This window comes from Thunnus maccoyii, chromosome 16 (assembly GCF_910596095.1).
Source record: "Thunnus maccoyii chromosome 16, fThuMac1.1, whole genome shotgun sequence".
Lineage (NCBI taxonomy): Eukaryota > Metazoa > Chordata > Actinopteri > Scombriformes > Scombridae > Thunnus > Thunnus maccoyii.
This window is the reverse complement of record NC_056548.1, coordinates 3,519,960-3,538,746: the sequence shown is the minus strand read 5'-3', so window position 1 is coordinate 3,538,746 and position 18,787 is coordinate 3,519,960. Positions and strand designations below refer to the sequence as shown.

Genomic DNA, 18,787 nt, shown 5'->3' with positions numbered 1-18,787 from the left:
TTAAGATGCTTATATGCCTAATCTATCTCCTGTTATTACTGATACACATGCAACTGAGGGGCACCGGATGTTTTTTTTAATTTTTATATCAGTTTAATTTAATTTGTGCGCATGCTGTCATGTTACAATCATGATACACATAAGCCCAACAGTACAAGAAACACACTCGGATGTTTCTTATTTTGAAAAGTTTAAAGCTCTTTATTGGAGGGAAAGTTAACTGGTTAAATGGTTTCACTTTCAGAGTATTTCACTGATTTGTTCAGTCTTGCAGGTCATTCCTACATCCCATCTGCTGACTAATGAATTGGCCTTTAAGGTTGATCAGACCTTTGCAGCTGGAGCCTCCAGACATTTTATGTTTTTATCTGCATCAAATATTATTTTATCTTCCTTGTGTTTTATGATTTCATTACTTTTTTCCCTCTTGCATTTGCTTTTTTAAAAAAAAAAAAAAAAATTCTTGTAAAGCTCTTTGTAACTTCACTAAGTTATATGCAGTTATGGTTATCACTTACATGATACGTGAGATATGGATAAAGTGTATTATTATACATTGTACATTAAACTTATTTCTGATATAACGATACTTATGACACAAAGCTAAGTTGCAAGAAGACCCAAAAATCAAATATGGCTGAAAGAAGCAATGCACAGTTGGGTTCAATGCACATATTTAATGATAAAGCCAAACTTTTGGTCACTATAACCTTGATTAGGAGAATAATTAGGGCAACAATGTTTGCCTGTTCAGAGCCTTGTTTTGTACAGAAATTAAACAAATTGTCCACATATTTTTGGCCTCCTGGCTGCCTCTTGTGTCCAGTGACGACTGAACTGAAGACCAAGTTAAAGTTGGTGTTTTCCCCTCGTCAAACATTCCAGGACAAACCGCAGAAAGGTAAGATTTATCCTTTATCAGGAGTATTTAAAAACAAAATGTTTCAACACTTAAAACGATGAAGACTTAAATGTATCTCGGGTTAAATTTGCAGCTCCAGTATCAAGCAGCACTCAGTAACTTTCCTAAACTCTCAGTAGGAGGCTTGATGTGGATTAGACAGTCTCACATAGGGCTGCGTGTGCAAATACACAAACAAAGAAGCAAATACTGAGTCAAAAACAAACAGAGAGACAGTAAAAAGTGAAAGTGAGTACGATCACTATTACTCCCCCCCTCCCCCTAAAACTCATTTAAATACAAAAGCTCTTCATCCTGATGCTCATTTCAACATTTCTCTCCTGTCACCATCTGTTCCTACAACACCCGCCCTCCTCACCCCCCCTCAACCATCATTACCCCCCTATTCAGACCTGTTGGTCGTTCAGACGCCCTCTAAAGACTCACTTAGATTTACTAACTTCACTGCTCATTAATGGCTCAGACTTTTAACACGAATGACTGGAAAACAGACAAAGAAACTCTGTGGAAAAGCAGGTTGTAAATTGTGAGACGTGAGAACGGTCACAAACGAGTCAGATGACTCCCTTTTTTTTTTTTTTTCTAAAACAGCCTTTGATTTTAAAAAAGAAAATTAAGCTTCTGCATTTAGCCTTTAAGCCTCTAAAAAAAACAACTTTCCCCTCCCTCCCTCCCTCCCTCCCTCGCTTCATCCTGGAGCAGTTTGAGGAGCTAAATCGTCTCTTGTCTGCTGTCCCAAAACGCACACACACACACACACTCTAACAAAACAAAGCTGCTGGTTACACGTGTTAGCTCTTCAATGATTAACCATCTACACGCCTGGTTTTCAAAAAAAAGGTTTAAAGGAACACAGAAAAAGTCATTCTTAATATAAGTCTCCTCACCAATGACTCTTGTTTTTGGTCTTACACTCTCCTTGTACGCTTTATATTGATCTTTGCACCACGGCTACCTTAAAATGACTTCTACATTTGATTCAAATGTATTCATGCTGTGCAAAACACTGTTCGAACCCACAGAACTTTATTTTAAATTATAGTGGAGATCCCAACGTTTCCACAGACACCACATATGACTGAGTGTATAAAATGATGCATAAACAACTGAAAGGTTCAACCACAAAAACACATTTTCTTGCGTTTGAATATATTTATAAGATATTATTTCATTGAAGAGAAGGAACAAGTTGACATTTTTCTAACTTTAAAGCTACTTTAGAGGAGATACTAAAGGAAACCACATGTTAAAGGGGCTAAAAATGTGTCTCAGAAGAAGAAGAAAGTTTGATGATCTTTCACTTACTATAAATCTCTACATCAGCGATGCCTTGATATGTCTTTCCTTAATTATTTAACTGTATTTGTTTCAAGCTGGATCACAGATGTGACTAAAAACATTTTTTAGCGAAGATGGTGAACGAACTTGGTGAACACTGGATCATTCACTCACATGTTTCCAGTCAAGTACTTTTACATTTTAGACATTCAGTCGATGTCACTCCAAATAAATTCATCTAAACTACAAGCAGCAAATATCAGTGAGGAATACAAGCGTCAGGAGCTCAGTGAAATAAAGATTTTACTATATAAAAGCAGATAAACAGGGAAAGAAGCTTTTTCAGAGCAAGCAAGGTAAAAAGGAGGTGATTAGATGAGCAGAAGGCATCCTAAAGTACTTCAGAGGATGAAATCCAGCCTGTTTTCAGTTTTAGGCATGAGTCTAGTTTGAGTCTAGAGTAGAGACTAACCTTGAGGCAGAGTTCCTCCCACTGGCAGTGCAGGTGCTCCACCTGCTCCTGCAGCAGCAGGACGTCGTCCGCGATGATGTACTGGGACAGATCGGTCTTCATGGTGCTCAGCTCCGTCAGGCTCTCAGCCCAGTCCTCCAGGGAGTCCTCGTTCTCCTGCATACCATAACACACCGAACCACCACAACAAACCCAGTCAGAGACCCCCTCCACAGCTCCGCTCTCTCTCACACACACACACACACACACTCGCTACTCCCTAATGTCTCTCTCTGACCGGCCCCTTTGTTTCTCCCCGCCCAGAGAGAGGATTAAGGGCCACAGGCGGCAGCAGGCTGCAGGCCGGGCTGGGCCGGGCCGGGGGAGGGGTGATGTCAAAGGGGGGAGGGGTTTGAGGGAAGGGTGGAGGATAAAAAAGGCTCTCTGATGGGTCGGAGAAGATGAGTTTTGAGTCAAACCTGTTTCAAACTTGGCTTTTTTTCCCTCAAGGGGATGGAAGTGAATGTTTCACAAACAAACTGTCTGCAGGCTGAATGTGTGTTTGTATTTCCTCCACAGTTTAATGTTACAACACTTCTGTTTGTTTTGTTATTTAGGCAGAAGATGGCCCCAACAGGAGTAGGTTATAAGGGTTAAAAACTGTGTGAAAATCAGATTTAACTCCACTTGCAATGAAACCGCTCTGTAGTTTTCTGTCTAATTATCTTTCTTTTTTTGTTTTACTTGGAAAGAATGAAGATGATGAGCATTCATCATCAGATAAGCACACTGTTTGTTGTAAACTAGTCACTAAAGTGTCTTCATGCAGCAGTGAACACATTAACTTTTGGATGTGAGGAGACAAATTGACATCCATGATCTGTTCCTTTAAACAGTTTAATCCCCTCCAGACATGTTTTAAGATATAAAAAAAATAATTCTACATCTACTCTTCCAGATGAATGTGTAAACAAACTCTGCACAAATATCGTTTTGCACAGTGAAGCTGAACTTTTAAAAAAATCCATGTATTTTGTGAAATTGTGGAAACGTCCCTCTTTCAGTGACACTCAGGAAATTCCTTCAAATTACTTCATACTACAAAAAAACCCAAAAAATTCTGACAATACAGAACACAAACACTTCAACACCTCATCTGAGTAAATAAAACTCATGTACATTAAAAGTCTTTTTCAGGTGTTTTGCAGACGTTTTTCTGTACCTTGTTGAATTTCTCAGCGTTCTGCAGCTCGTCGTCACACTCTGGCATCGACTGGTTCAGCCTGGTCTTCACGTCCTTCAGCTGCAGCACGCTGTCTGCCAGTCCGGCCTCGCAGCGCTCCCAGTTCTGAGACACGATAAATAATAAAAAGTAAAAACCCATCACACAGATCACATCAGTGCTGTGGATTCTTGGCTTTGAGAATGACAGGAAAACAATCACGCTTCTATTGTCTTCACTTTCTAAACATGTCCTGTGTCATTAATTACAGCAGATTGGATTAACTTGGCACAGAGAAACCATCAGAGGCTACAGGGGGACAGATCCAGATCCAGAACAGGCAGAGAGGACAGGTGTCGGTCCGTATTGTTGTTTACTATTCCTCCATGTCTCCTGCTTAAAGGAAGCCTGTTTCTGACCTCTAGTAGCACTGTGGAGCTGCTTTGTTTGTGTCGTGCATCCGCTGGTCTACAGGTGGTTGTAATGCACCAAGAAACGCAGCAATGCGCCAACATTTGCTTGCAGAGAAGAAGAAGCAGCCTGCAGGCTAGTTAACGTGATGTAAATACAGGATTTAAAATACTTTAGCAAATGTTTTATGAGGAAGGAAATGCATTCAGCACATACAGGTATGTAGTTTAGTTTCACTAAGTGTCTACAAGAGGATATTTGAATGATGTCAGCTATAGTGGACCTAGAACTATTTTAATGTTTTTGTTTTGTGTTTTAATCTGTCAAAATTTGCTGTGATTCTAAATAGAATAAACAGACAAGTGTCTTTGAATAAAGCGCTTAACATGAACTGTACAAGTGAATGTATCAGTGACAAACAGTACATGCTTGTAGTATTGCTGGGAGTGGAAGAATGTATGAATAAAACCGCTCTTCCTGTGTTTCTAATCTGCTGGTGAAAGCAAACCAAGTGTTCCCATCAACACATGATGACCACAAACTGAACGACCAAATGACTAAAAACCACAGCTGAGAGGATTGATCATCTTTATCAGCTTCTGTATACAGTTATTTCCAAAAAAACAACAAAAAGAAAGTAGAAATGTGGCGGCTAACTGGACACTGAGTTTGTATTGAGAGGAACAATAATCAAGCGCCTGGTGTTGTTCTGCTTGTAAAGGGGTTTCTGTACTTTACTTTAATTGATGGGTCTTTCATCATGTGTATCATTGACAAAGACCGTAATTACACAGTAAGATGAAGAAGTGTCTGTATGGATCAGTCAGATTCATAAACTTCATCCAGAACATTTGATCTTACTGTCTTCCAAAGAGACAAATTACATCACAGTCATTTTATTACAATCTATTAAAATGGTCACATTTTATCTTCAGTCATAGAATTAGAAATAAAATATAATACATTGCATACTTTGACCAAATGATCTTTTAGATTTTAATAATATTCTGGTAAAACTAAAGAACCAAACAAAGAGAGATCAGGATCCATAGCAGGTGATGTAAGTGTGTCGAGGGACCAGCAGTGCTGCCGTCTCTCTGACTGAACAGATCACCTTTCTTAAATTTCATTGATTTTGTATTTTCCAGTGAAATCTGACCTTCCATTCTTCCTTTTATTGACTGGAGCCCACTGGTTGGGTTTCACACAGCTGAACCTCCAACACAAACCACTGATAACTTCACAGCTGACAGGTAATAAATAACCTGATGTAGGATGATCTGCTCTGAGATTCAGTTTCTGATTTGTCAAAAATATGATACGTTCTCAGAAAGAGAAGAAAAGGCAGAAAACTGAATTACAGACAAGATTTTCTTTAGTATTCTGCTCATATTCTTTATGTTTTTGTTGCCATCAGACAGTTTTCAGCACTATATGTGCTCAGCTGAATTTTATGGTAATGTATCAAATTGAAACACATAAAAAAAACGCATATAAATGTTAAAACAATGCAGCTGTTTTTAAATGACTGAGGACTGTAATGAAGTCAAAAGAAGCATCGTAGGGAAACTTTCAGAAAACTTCAGATAAATACGCTAAACCAATTCATCTATTGAAATAATGTATTGACAAAATAAGACAAAATGGACCAAAACAGATAATTAAAAACAGAGCCTTTGGAGTTTTATACTGACCAAGAGCAGAACAACTCCAAGACAAACATTTCAGAAAAGCAGCTGAAACAAGTAACGATCATTTTCTTATTTAATCAATGAATCATTTGGTCTATAAAATCTATAAAATTAGTGAAATTTGCCTCTCAAGATGACCTTCAAATGTCTTGTTTTTGTATGACAAACAGTCAGAAACCCAAATATATTCGCTTTACTCTCATGAACAACAAAAGAAAATCAAATCCTCGCTTTTCTGAGAAGCCGGAACCAGCTAATGTTTGGTAATTTTGCTTAAAAAAAATGACTAAAACGGTTATTAAATTATGAAATTAGTTGCCGATTAATATTCTTCAGATTGATTAATCAACTAATAGTTGAAAGTAAACATCTCAAGAGTCTCGCAGTGAGGAACACCTACAAAACGCTCCTGGAAGTATCATTTAATCTGGATTGAGTTATAAGAACTTGGCAGGAAGTGACTGAGTACCTTGACGATAGCCTCGGTGAGGTCCATCCTCCTGCCCAGCAGGCTGTGGAGGTTGTCCCACTCCTCCTGCAAGGTCCCCAGATCCGCCTGGAGCTGAGTCTGGGTCTCCTCGTCCCCCATGGAGAAGAGCTGCCGGCCGACCTCCAGAGTGTGGATGAAGCTGCACTGATACCTCTGGAACAACAGCTCTGTGTGCTGAAGATCAATAGAAGCAGGAAGAAAAAAAAGGGGTTAACCAGTGAGCCAACCAGTCAGCCAACCAGTGAGCCAACCAGTGAGCCAACCAGTGAGTTGTTCTGTTTGTGGTTTAATGAGTGAAGAGCAAACTGGTCCCTTTTATTAGAGCAGCTATCAACACGCTGCAGGACAATAAAGTGATCTGTTTCCTCTATTATCATTCACACTCAGTTCAAATCTCCTCACTCACCTTTCATGCTAATCAAAGACTCATTTGCCTCATTTCATTTGTCTTTGTTCTCATGTAAATGCAATCAGCAGCAGTCGTTTTTCACTTTCTTAAATCTCAAATCAGCCTACTGGCTGAGCTTTAAGCAGCTGGTTGTTTCTGTCAGTAGTTCAGACTGATCTTATTCTGAATAAAACAACCACCTGCAGCATTCAGAGACCATTAGAAGACTGTACAGAATAACATGTTGATCATTTCTGGGTTTGTAAAGGTCTGAAAATGGCAAAAAGTGGTTTTAAAAATCAGGGACAGAGCTGGAAATGAATGATGTTCAGCACTTACTGTAAATACAGTTTTCAGGTATTTGTACTGCATGTTTGTTGAGTCTTTCCAATCCATTAATATAACTTTATATTATAGTATTTTAACTACAAAACATTTGATTTGTGTCATTTTATCTGAGAGAATTTCAGTTGTCTGTCTGTCAGTTGGTGTTTGAAACAAGTTATTAAACACATTTTGATGTTCTCCTGCTTCATAAATTCCCTGATGTTTCCATCTTCTTCCTGTCGATTGCCTGTTTTTCACCCGGAGTCTCACCTGGAGGTCCTGCAGGGAGCGTCGGAGCTGCTGCAGGCTGCAGCGGGGCGGCCCCGCGGGGGGCAGGAGGGTCTGAGTGTCCGACAGGAACCTCTGCAGCTTCCTCAGGCTGCGGCTGTACAGGTGCCAGTGTTTTACCAACCCTTCCACTAAAGAGCGCCGCTGGTCCGCCCGCTGCACCGCACCCTGCCAGTGCTCCCTGAGCTGAGCCAGCTTCAGGATGAAGTCGCTCCTAGATGCAATCACACATTTAAAATGTCATGAAAACAATAGTGAAACATCCCTTCATAATGCACTTACAATGGAAGTGATGGAGGACAAAATCCACAGTCCTCCTTCTGTGCAAAAATGGATTTAAAAGTTTATCTGAAGCTAATATGAAGCTTCAGCATCCAAATGAGTCAAATCAAGTAGATATCTTTCAACGTTACAGTCTTTTTAGTATCAATGTCCCTCTTTTTGTTACTATACTTCCACCGCAGCTCAACAGGGAAACACAAAGAGGGAATTTGATGCTATTATATATCTTTTAAGTAAATTTTTTCTCAAAACGAGGACTGTGGATTCTGTCCCCCATCATTTACATTGTAAGTGCATTATGAAGGGATCTTCTGATGATCAGTATGATTAGGAGGGATGATAACACCACTAATTAGACCACTAACACTTTGCAACTTCTTCTATTGAAGTTCTCATAACATATTTAAATCCAGGATGTATTAGAGGAAATGTCAGATTGTTATTTCAACATGCAGGAATGACTAAATGTCAAAGGTCAGATGTGTGTAACCAGGGAAGAACTGAGACTCTAGTCAAGAATACAGTTTGGTTTTCCAATTTAAATAAGAATAATGAAGTGAAAACAGTGAGGTCAGTTTTCCAAATCCATCCCTCAACACTCATTGGTTGCTTGTGTGCTGCGTTTCCTCTACAGAAGAACTCATTTCAACTTTTTTGACCCTGGACATGCATACTTCAACTGATACACACGGAGATCAAAAGCATTTCTCCTGAGTGACTCAGACGTCTCATAGTATGTGTATCATACTGATGTATCTCAAAGAGCTCATAGTACCCTATTTCCCCACTAGAGCACTGCCCTCCCAGTATGCAGCTTACTGGTGGTTCCTACAGTCACCAGCTATCAGGCTCCTCTCTTGTGGAACCATCTTCCAGATTCGGTCCGGGGGGCAGACACCCTCTCTATGTTTAAGAGTTGGCTTAAAACTTTCCTTTTTGATAAAGCTTATAGTTAGGGCTTAGTTATGCTGCTATAGGCCTAGACTGCCGGGGGACTTCCATTGATGCACTTAGCTCCTCTCTCCTCCTCTTCGCCATCTGTATGTATTCATTTACCATTAATGCATGTCACTAACTTGACTTCTTCCCCGGAGTTCAGAGTACGGTCTAGACCTGCTCCATGTGAAAAGAGCCCTGAGATGACTTTTATTGTGATTTGGCGCTATATAAATAAAAATTGAAATTGAAAGTACAGCTGAGGTTTACAGGAATTTGGTGATTTGTTTTGTGTCTGTTAGCGTCACTAGATGAAAAGTTACGGTGTCTTCAAAGTCATTATGATCCACACTAAGAAAATCTGTACACACTTCATGGAAATCCATCCAATACTTGTCAAAATATCTCACGCTGAACTCTGACAGACTGACAGACCACACACAGCCTCAATACCAGGTTGACTAAAAACACAAAAGGTCTAAAAACTGTGGCAAAGTTTTAGCTTTTCTCCCATCAAAATCAAACAAAAGCTACTGACAACCTCTTTATTTGACTTCCAGTGGTTCTTCCTCCTACCTGTCCTCCACCTCTCCTTTCTGCAGCAGATGAAGAGCTTCAGTGATGACTGAATGAAGGATCTGGTGACCGGTAGACAGCTCTGCATGGAAACGCTGAAACACCAGAGCAGATCAGGATTACATCTCAGTGTTTTTGTTGAGTCTGTCAGTGAGTCTGTTAATAATCGTGCAGGATACCTTGTGTGTGCAGAGCTGCTGTCTGAGGCCGACGTAAGAGCCGGCCACGTCTACGGCCAGACTGTCCTCCATCCTCTGCAGGAAACACATCCAGCTCTCACACTTCTGCTCAAAGCTCTGCTGCCTCAGAGCCTCCATCTGCAGCTCACTGCACGCACAAAACCCACCGTCACAAAACAACACTGGTATATCTAATAATCTCAATCTCTTAAATCATGAATTTCTATTTAAATCTCTACTTTAGTGTCTTTAAAAATGTAAAAAAGTTTCATTTTACACAAATTTCACTGCCACATATTGAATCAAACCTTCAATTTTGGTAATTCTTAAACTGTTTTTGCACTTTACATTTACCTTTTTAGCTTGACAACAAAGTTTTTAGCCTTTAAACGTGATATTTATTGAGAATGCGAATGTCTTTAGTTGGTTTTTGCTACAAAACAAAGAGCAGAAAGTGAGTTTTCAATCTTAGCATCAAGAAAAGTAAAAAACTATTGATCAACATCTCTGACCTAAATTCCATAAATATATTATGTCTTTAACCGTATAACAGGAAAAACCTGCTTATTGCTACTTTAGTTCAGTACGACATGATATTTTAAACAAAGTCTGATGTAAAAACAAGACTTATTTATTATTTATCAATTTTTGTAGTACTTTTTCTCATTAATTCTGGTGTCTGATTGGATGAAAATTCTCCAAACAGCTGATTGTTACAAAAACACACTTTAAACATGCTGGGAGCAGCTGAATTTCTGTCGTTTTTCTGAGAAATTTGAGCAACTAGAGCTGAAACAATCTGACAGAAAAAGTTTGACAGAAAATTGATAAGCAACAATTTTGATAATTGATTAACTGTTCGAGTCAATCATCAAGAATAGTCTCTGGTTTTATCTTTTCTAAGATGAGGATTCACTTCTTTTCTCTCTTAAATCAGTTTAAATTAAACTTTGCTTTGCTTACTGCTAAACTTTGAGCTCTGGACAAGCATGTTTAGATTAGACTAAATGATTAATCAACTCATTCAAAAAATAACTGATAGATCCATCAATATTGGGAATAATTGTTAATCATAATATCATTCTAATATCATTATTATTTTCATGCAGTATATGTTTATGTATATGGAACATTTTCTCAAAACCGACATTAGTTCCCCGGTTCATGCATGCGTTATTGTACAGATCTCTTCGCTCGCTCTCTGACCTGCAGGCCTCCTCGGCTCTGGCGGAGGCGTCGGCCCAGCGGTGGTTGAGACGTTGCAGGCGTCGTGCTGCAGCGTCGCCCAGTGTCAAGCTGCAGCTCAGCTCATTCAGCACATCCAGGTCAGCAGACAGACCGCTCAGCTCCAGGAGGCCAGTCTGGTGGAAACATATGGTGAGACTCAGACTATATGCATGACATCATCAAGGTGCATACTACACACATGATCTTCTGCCCTCATTTACTCTTCTCTTATTTCTCTACTTCTTCCTGTTTCTTTCAATTGTTGCTCTGCAGTTTTTTATCTGATTGGTTCCCAGTCAGAGGTGTAAAGTAAGGTGAACACCAACTGCTTTTGTAATGAAGTGAAAATTGTCCCTTACAGTTTTATTCTCAATAATATCAAAATTAATTCTGCAAAAATCTACATCTTTACAAATAATTTGGTTTATTAGTGAGTCCCAAAAATATTAATATTAATAATAAAACTAAGCTGTCATCTGGGTGTGATTATTCAAACCTGTGTTGACACTGAGTTTTAATTGAAATATTTAAATATCCATAATTCCATTACAACTGCGCAAACTGAAGATGATCATGTGATACGATCAAAAGCTCCAGAACAGCAACAAAAGGAACCTTGTAGTGAGATTGTTTTGACAAATTTTAAAGAGATCATTTTCTGCATCTTGAAACGAGTTCATTTGTATTGAAAAAACATTAATCTTGAAAGAAAATACAGTTTTAAAGACTCAATAATGGACTAAATGTCTTGTTATCCAACTATGAAATAAACTAAACCTGCACAAAGAACACAAAACATCATTTTAACCCACATAAACAATCTCAAAAACATCCCTCTTGTCCAGTTCATTACTGGAAACCAGAGCACAGATTACGCAGCGTTACTCCAGTCATTCATAAACTCACCTGGTCTGCTGCTGTAGAAGCCACATCGTCCAGACGCTGCTGCCAAAGCTCCAGGTTTCTCTCCAGTGACTCCAGAACGTCTCCGACCTCCTGCAGCCTCGTAAGCTCCTCCTGCACGCAAACATGACACATGGCACGCGGCCATATGGCTCTTAATTGATAGGTCACTGTGACGCTTAGAGCATCTACTGTAGGTGACAGGTTAGGAAACAAATGCAGCGGCGTAAACTTCACATCAGAGAATGTGCTAAAAGATAAAAAAAATGATAGAAAATGTAGCTTGTATGTGACTTTACAGGGTCTAAACTTGGAAACTGATAATAAAAAAGGAAATAAAATCAGTTATGACTTGTAAACAGTTAGAAAAGCAGCAGGTTATGTATTTCAAACACTCTCCACATGTCAAATACTTCATTAGTTCACTGTTTTGCGTCTTACTTTGCTAAATCCCACAAACACATTCATTCATTCATTCATGAATTTGTACCTGCAGCTGACCCAGCTTCCCTGTCAGAGTCTGGCTGAGCCGCAGGACACCACGTGACAACAAGCGGCTCTCTGATTGGATCAGACTAGCAGCTGAAGGTTCCAGGTGGTCAATCAAGTCCTTGGAGGCCTCCAGCACCCCCTCCAGGTCGGACTGCAGAGTGTCGGTCCTCTCCCGGAGACTCTGGAGGAAACAGAAATACTTTTAAGAAGAAGAGTGCAGATTTTGTAAACACAGCTGGTCTTCAGCTGGAAGGTCTGGATTTGTTCCTGGAATAGATAAGAAAATATGGAATGTCCAAAACTCAGGATATGTAATGTTAAAAATGCTCATGAGAAAAAGAAAATATTCTGATACTGAGAGGAGAAAATAGCACAATAAACCAGCAAACCAGGCATCTGAACAAGGTTTTTTATGTGTTTTAAAATAAGTTTGCAACATCATAAAACAATATCTGTTAAATACTGTTTCCTTCTTTGGTGAGGTGCAAACTGGAGCCTCAATGATTAGTTGATTAATTGATTAGTCAATCAACAGAAAATTAATCGGCCACTATTTTGATAATCAAAATGTTGGAAAATGCCAAAAAATCAGCTGGTTTCTGTTTTTCAGATGTGAGGAGTTGAAGCTTTTATGTTTCATACATCACAGTAAACTGAAAACATTTGAAGACGTCACTTTGAATTGTGGGAAATTATCGCAGGAATTTTTCACTATTTTCTGACATTTTGTAGACAAAACCATTAATTGATGAATCAAAAAAATAAAAAAAAATCAGATTAATTGATAATGATAAAAATGGTACAAAAACGTGAGATCAGCATCTTAAGTTATGATAAAAAAGAAGCAGACAACGTTTTCGGGAAGCTGAATATGATGATTCAGAGAAGAAGATCAGGATGTTTTACTTTCCATAAAACTGAGTATTAGTGAGATTAAGAGTTTGTATATTAAGACCAAGTCTTGAGTTTCCAAACCATAGAAAATATTTTTTGAAAGTCAACAAATCCAGCTGGTGAAGTGACAAACTAACTTTACGAACATTTTGTTGATGATCTCACTTTTCACTTTACTTTTCTTTAAAATTATTATTTTTTCCCTCTTATAAGAAGTGCAAATGTAAAAACTGAACAACAACATGCATCAGTCATTTTTAGATTCAGAGTTTCATGTACTGTGTTCACTTTGAAGAGCAACTTTAAGAAGGAGGAACATTTAACTTCCCAAAACATGTAAATGTGTCATAAGTTTCTCTGACATCAGACTCTTGAGACGGTTCTCAGCTTGTGGAGAAGGAACGAGAAGAAAATAAGACTTTATAGACACATGTTTGGCTTTTTGACACTGAAGATCTTTGAATTTCAGTTTCATCACTTGTGTCACAGCTTCCTCCTTGAGTGCAAATATAAAAATGGATCCATGCTGTCACATACTTAATTACGTGACAGATTACTTATTACTTATAAATAATTGATAAAGGAGGATTAAAGTACTTTGTCTAACAGTAAGTTTCAGATGAATTAAGAGTTTGTGAAGACAGAAATAGGATCGATTCACTCACTGGAGAAGGAAAGCTGAGTTACTGGGAGTGAAAAACGTTGAAAATTTTGTTGTGTTTTAGTGATAATTTCACTTTTGGCTTCTTTGAACTTCACTTCCTGTGTGCTGGTTTCCGTTTGTATCCTCCATCTCACCTGAACGTCGTGTATCTTGACAGCGACCTGCTCCGCCGTGTCGTCGTGTTCGGCTGCTCGGCTCAGCGCAGACGTGACGTCGCTCTGCAGCGTCTGCAGCCGCTGGGAGAAGGACGCAGCCAGCTGAGCGTAAACCTCCCAGACCTGCAGGACGGCCCGACTCCTCTGGAGCTGCTGGTCCAACGCTCCGGACACCACCGTCCAACTGGAAGACAGATATATGACATTCAAAACATTTAAACTCTGCAGAAAATGCAGCCTTTGTTGTGCTGAGGTACCTGTAGCTCTCTAAAACTTCTACTATCTGTCCTGTAACAATAGTCTGGGAAGGTGGAAGTGATGTTTTCTGGAAGTCAGTGATCATATCTTTGGTTTTGGAGATGTTTGCATGTTTGGCCGGCTCTGTCTCACCTGTCTCTCTGTCTGTCCAGCTGCTGGGTGAGAAGAGCAGCAGCAGCAGGACTGATCATGTCTCTGAGAGAGGAGACGGTCCGACTCAGTTCATCCCACTCTGCCTCCGAAGCTTCTGTCTCCTCATGAAGAAGCTGCTCACAAACAGGGGAGGATAATTGACCTGAATATTATTATACTTACATCTAAATGACGACGTTTGCCTTCCGTAATGACCCATATGAGTGTTTTTTTATTAATTTAGCACATATCACACACATACTCCTATAAAAAGCCACACGATATCACACAGAACAACAGGGACAATACAGACTAGATGTGCTCACAGGACAAAACAAAACAAAAAAACGACAAAAAAAAACCTTCCTACGCAACCATGGTCTATGGGTTGTCCACTATTCAATGTGAATTTGTCATTTTACAGTCTTTATATAGTACTGAGGACCATGTGGATTGGAAATCTTGCAATCTTAAATGCCGTTCACATGTGATTTTTTCAATAGGCCATTGACCCATGATGGGTCCTGATCGGGAAATCCATGTGATGGGGATACCTTTTTTTTTTTTAGCAAAATAAGTAAACATTGTAAACATGCTTTCTTGCAAAGGGAAACTTATTTTCCACATCAAAATTCAACAAATATAGCATAGGGCTTAGCTCCAAAGTACAATTACACATATCTTGAATTACTTTATGGACCTTCTCCCAGAGGGAGTAAACAGCTTTATAATACCAAAATAAATGCATAAACGTTTCTGATTCAATTCCACATTTTCTACACATAAATGAGTTTGTATCATCAAACCTATTAAGCGTCACTGGAGCTATATAGTATTTATAATTAGTTTATTTAACTCTAATGTTTGTAGCTATTAAAATGTCTTGGTTATGTTTTGGAGAACATCATGATCAGAAACCAACGTTGACTTTGGTCGGAGATTCATGCATCCATAAACTATTTCCACCTTCTCACCTGACAGACAAGAGTCATTATTCAGACGGCCACAAGAGGGCGCTAGTCAGAGAAACATTAGTTATAAGCATTTGATTTTTCATGTTGAGGAAAGTCTGGACTAGAAAGTATTTACATCTTCTTTGAAACTTTTTCGCAGTGATATGCAGACACAGTTTCTGACTATTTGTTTTTAATTCTCCTATATTGGGTCCTTTTTATCATAATCTAATCTGTCAATCAAAATCTCATCTAAAATAATAATAATATGGGCAAATAATATATTCAGAGTCTTTGTAACTTTAGTGATAATCACTGAAAATATTATTATAGAACAAAATGATTGTTTCACTCTTCATGCACACACATACAGCTGAAAAACGTGAGAAATAAAACTATAATACAGAATATTTACATGTAAAGTGGCTTCATCCCTACTTGTTTTTGAGCTTTTGTCACTGGAAGTACTGTATATGTGTGTCTGTGAATCACTCAAACTGTTTTATGAACTACAGACATGAATGAGACTCTGTGTGAAAGCCCCACATCAGCACTTTCAACTGGTTTTATAACATCGTCTCTACATGTTTAAATAAAGTTATGTTGCTATAAATAAAATACTCCAGAAGTTTACAAAAAAAAACTTGAAAATGAACTTGAGAAAGGTGAAAACTCTCCTTGTTGGTGCATTTAAAGGCTCCAACATTAGTAGTGCTGGTTTACACAAACTACCACCGAATCTAAACATACTGCTCTTTAATTTTGGAAAAAGCTTTATTTGGCTTTGAAACGTCCTGAGAGCATGCAGGTGTCCCGTTACCTACCTGCAGCCTTTCATGGAGATGTCTGTGTGCCTGCAGGGAGAACGGAGGGCCGCTGTGATAATCCAGAGTCTGAGACGTTCTCACTGTTTTCAGCATCATTTCATTCAGTTTGTTCTCCGCACAGTCCCACAGCTGCTGCACCTCAATCAGCCTCCGTTTAACAGATTCATTCTATATAAGAACAGACAGGACATGTCTGAGTCGGGTCAACATACAAACTAAAGCACCACAGTTTGAAAAAATTTGCGTACGAACGAAAAAATTGATCCATATTTGATGCTACGTCTGTTTTTTGAGAGAATGTTGCTGCCGAGCATCACATCAGTTCTACAGACCGCCAAACTAAATCATCACCTGTTTCCTTTATGCACATAAAACATTTAACTTCCACATTTTCCAGGCGTCTCTTACCTGCTGCATGAGAGCTGCGCACGTCTGAGTGGAATTATCTGTCTGACAGATAAAATCCTGGCTGCTGTTTCCTCCTCCGCCGTGTTTGTCTCTTAACTCCTGAAGAGCCGCAGATTTCAGCTTGATCTTCTCCTGCAGGTCCTGATACACAGACGCAACGTAAACATATATGAGTTTTATAATAGGTTTAATAACAGGTAGCTCTTTATAAATCCTTGCAAAAGCCTCCGAGGATGTCGACTCCTGACCTGGCAGGTGCTGATGCTCCTCTGCAGCTCCGTCAGGCTGCTGGGTGTCTGAGCCGACTCCATCCAGAGGTTCTGATCTGTCATCCAGCTGTTGATCCGCTGCAGCCGGGCCTCCCGCTCCGCTCTGCTCCTCAGCTCCTGCTCCGCCTCCTGAATCTGGAGTTCAACACACCGTCAGGATATTATAAAAGAGCTGAACATTTTAACACAAGTTATTGCTGAGCATAATTTAGTAATCAAACTAACTGCTGTTACATTCAGATGATCCCTCTTTTGCTCAAAACCCTGATGTTGATGCTCTCATCCTCTCCAGTTAAGGTTTGATGCTTTATTTCAGAAATGGACATTTATACTACATGAATTATTAAAACCAATTATAAGGTGATATGGAGCCTTAAATAATCAGAAATAAAAATAAGAAAAAGAAAAAAATAGATTAGTGAGGCTGAATCTCTAAAAACAATCTGATATTCTATGAAGTCGAGCAGATGAAGACAGTGTGAAATGGCTGAAAGCTCCAGAAAAAGCTTCAGCCTGTGTTGGGATGTTTTGTCAAAGGCTGTCGTGTGTTTTCTGACCTCAGAGTTGAGGGTTTCCTGCAAACTGAGCCACTGATGGTTGAGACGACGCTGCTCCTCTGCGAACTGGTTGTGTTCGTAGCGCCCCCTCTGGTCGTCGTCGGTACTGCACGTCAGTAACGGCTGGTTCACGTAGTCCAGTGTGGCCTGATGGGAGGACATCTCCACCTGACACTCCTGAGTGTTGGAGAGAGAGAGAGAGAGAGAGAGTAGGTCAAACAGTGATGCAGGTAGACAAGTTCAACTCGCAACAGCCTTTATTTATCAGTACAGCTGTCAGATAAAAACATAATGAAAATACTGGCAATGTGGGTGGAAAAAGCAATACTTACATAAAATGTCTGTGTCTTATTTATTGATTATGGTGTGGATAAAAGTATAAATTCTCACAAGAATATAAAACAATCAGCGTGTCCATCTCTACCTTATAATAATAATAATAATAGCTTTAATAATAATAGTGATACCTTGCAGTATCTGAGGAGCTGAGTGAGATCAGCGCTGGTGCAGGAGGAGGTTCGGTTGCTGCGTTGCTTTAACTGAGACTCTGCAGCTTCCAGCCAGACCTGAAGCTCCAGCAGCACTTCCTGCTGGGTCAACGTCTCCATCCACCGCTGAGGAGATGAAGAAGGTAGATCAAAAACTTACTGCCACACACGTTTGTTGACTCTGCTTTACTGTAGCATCAGATGCATCTAATGCACGGTCAGGGTCTTATTCCTGTTCACTTGTTCTTATTCTTTGACTGATTTTTACTCTTTCTATTCTGCATTTTATTTAGGCAAAGTTCTTCTATGGCTGCTTTGTGTTAAAAAGCATCGAAACACACAAGTTGGTTAAGTGGGAAAAAAAGGTTTTTATAGATTTTTTATTTTATGAGGTATTGAAAATTAATCTTTTCAGCATCAGTTCCAAAATTCATACTGACGTCAGTATTGAGACATTTCAAAAGATACCCAGTATTACTCCAAATACTCCAAATACTACAAACTATATCAAGAAATAAACAGTAGTAACAAAATTTCACTTGGTAATCCAGCAGACGTCTCACGTCTTTTTTGGGTTCCTTAAATAATTCTTTACTCAAGTTGAAAATGTAGCTTTTAGTGTTTAAATGTTAAAATATGCAACCTGAAAAGTTTTGCACTCTTGGTTTTAGTAGCAAAAAAAAAAAAGTAGCATCAGGTGCATGAAGCCGAGAAGAAACAGCACCGTAAGATATGAAAGAAATACTGCACATTGACCCAAAATTTAAAAAAAACAAAAATAATATGCAAATACTCAATAATTAAAGTGATTTCTGACTGGTGTTTGTTTCAAATTTGAGATGCACGTGTATGAAACGAGCTTTTAAAATAAATTCTTTTCAATTTATAGTGTGCAAGAAGGAGTCATAAAAGGTCTAAAGAGGAGAGGAATGAAAAAAATAGAAATACAAGAAGAGCGAGAGGTGAATGAGAGGGCAAAGAACCAGAAGAGGTGAAGAGAAAATTACAGATAAGGCAAAAAAAAAAGGTGAAAAGGAGGAAGAGAGATGAGAGGAACAGATAATAACAAGGAGAACAGCGGAAAGAGCAGAGCTGAGAGGATGTTAGGAAAAATGGGAC

At 39.0% G+C, this 18,787-nt stretch overlaps 1 protein-coding gene across 1 annotated transcript in view; it reads right to left on the bottom strand.

The window, feature by feature from the left end:
* The window catches only part of syne2b (spectrin repeat containing, nuclear envelope 2b), a 170,572-nt gene that overhangs the window by 41,717 nt on the left and 110,068 nt on the right, over positions 1 to 18,787 (bottom strand). Inside the window, exons 99-114 of the mRNA XM_042388688.1 lie at positions 17,648 to 17,794; positions 17,181 to 17,357; positions 16,603 to 16,758; positions 16,355 to 16,495; positions 15,944 to 16,114; positions 14,167 to 14,300; positions 13,756 to 13,960; positions 12,062 to 12,244; positions 11,575 to 11,685; positions 10,648 to 10,802; positions 9,442 to 9,589; positions 9,263 to 9,357; positions 7,451 to 7,682; positions 6,445 to 6,639; positions 3,874 to 3,999; positions 2,673 to 2,828 (exon numbers count right to left, since the gene is read on the bottom strand). Of these exons, the coding sequence (XP_042244622.1) occupies positions 2,673 to 2,828; positions 3,874 to 3,999; positions 6,445 to 6,639; positions 7,451 to 7,682; positions 9,263 to 9,357; positions 9,442 to 9,589; positions 10,648 to 10,802; positions 11,575 to 11,685; positions 12,062 to 12,244; positions 13,756 to 13,960; positions 14,167 to 14,300; positions 15,944 to 16,114; positions 16,355 to 16,495; positions 16,603 to 16,758; positions 17,181 to 17,357; positions 17,648 to 17,794 (2,532 nt within the window). The remainder of the gene's footprint in view (positions 1 to 2,672; positions 2,829 to 3,873; positions 4,000 to 6,444; positions 6,640 to 7,450; positions 7,683 to 9,262; positions 9,358 to 9,441; positions 9,590 to 10,647; positions 10,803 to 11,574; positions 11,686 to 12,061; positions 12,245 to 13,755; positions 13,961 to 14,166; positions 14,301 to 15,943; positions 16,115 to 16,354; positions 16,496 to 16,602; positions 16,759 to 17,180; positions 17,358 to 17,647; positions 17,795 to 18,787) is intronic.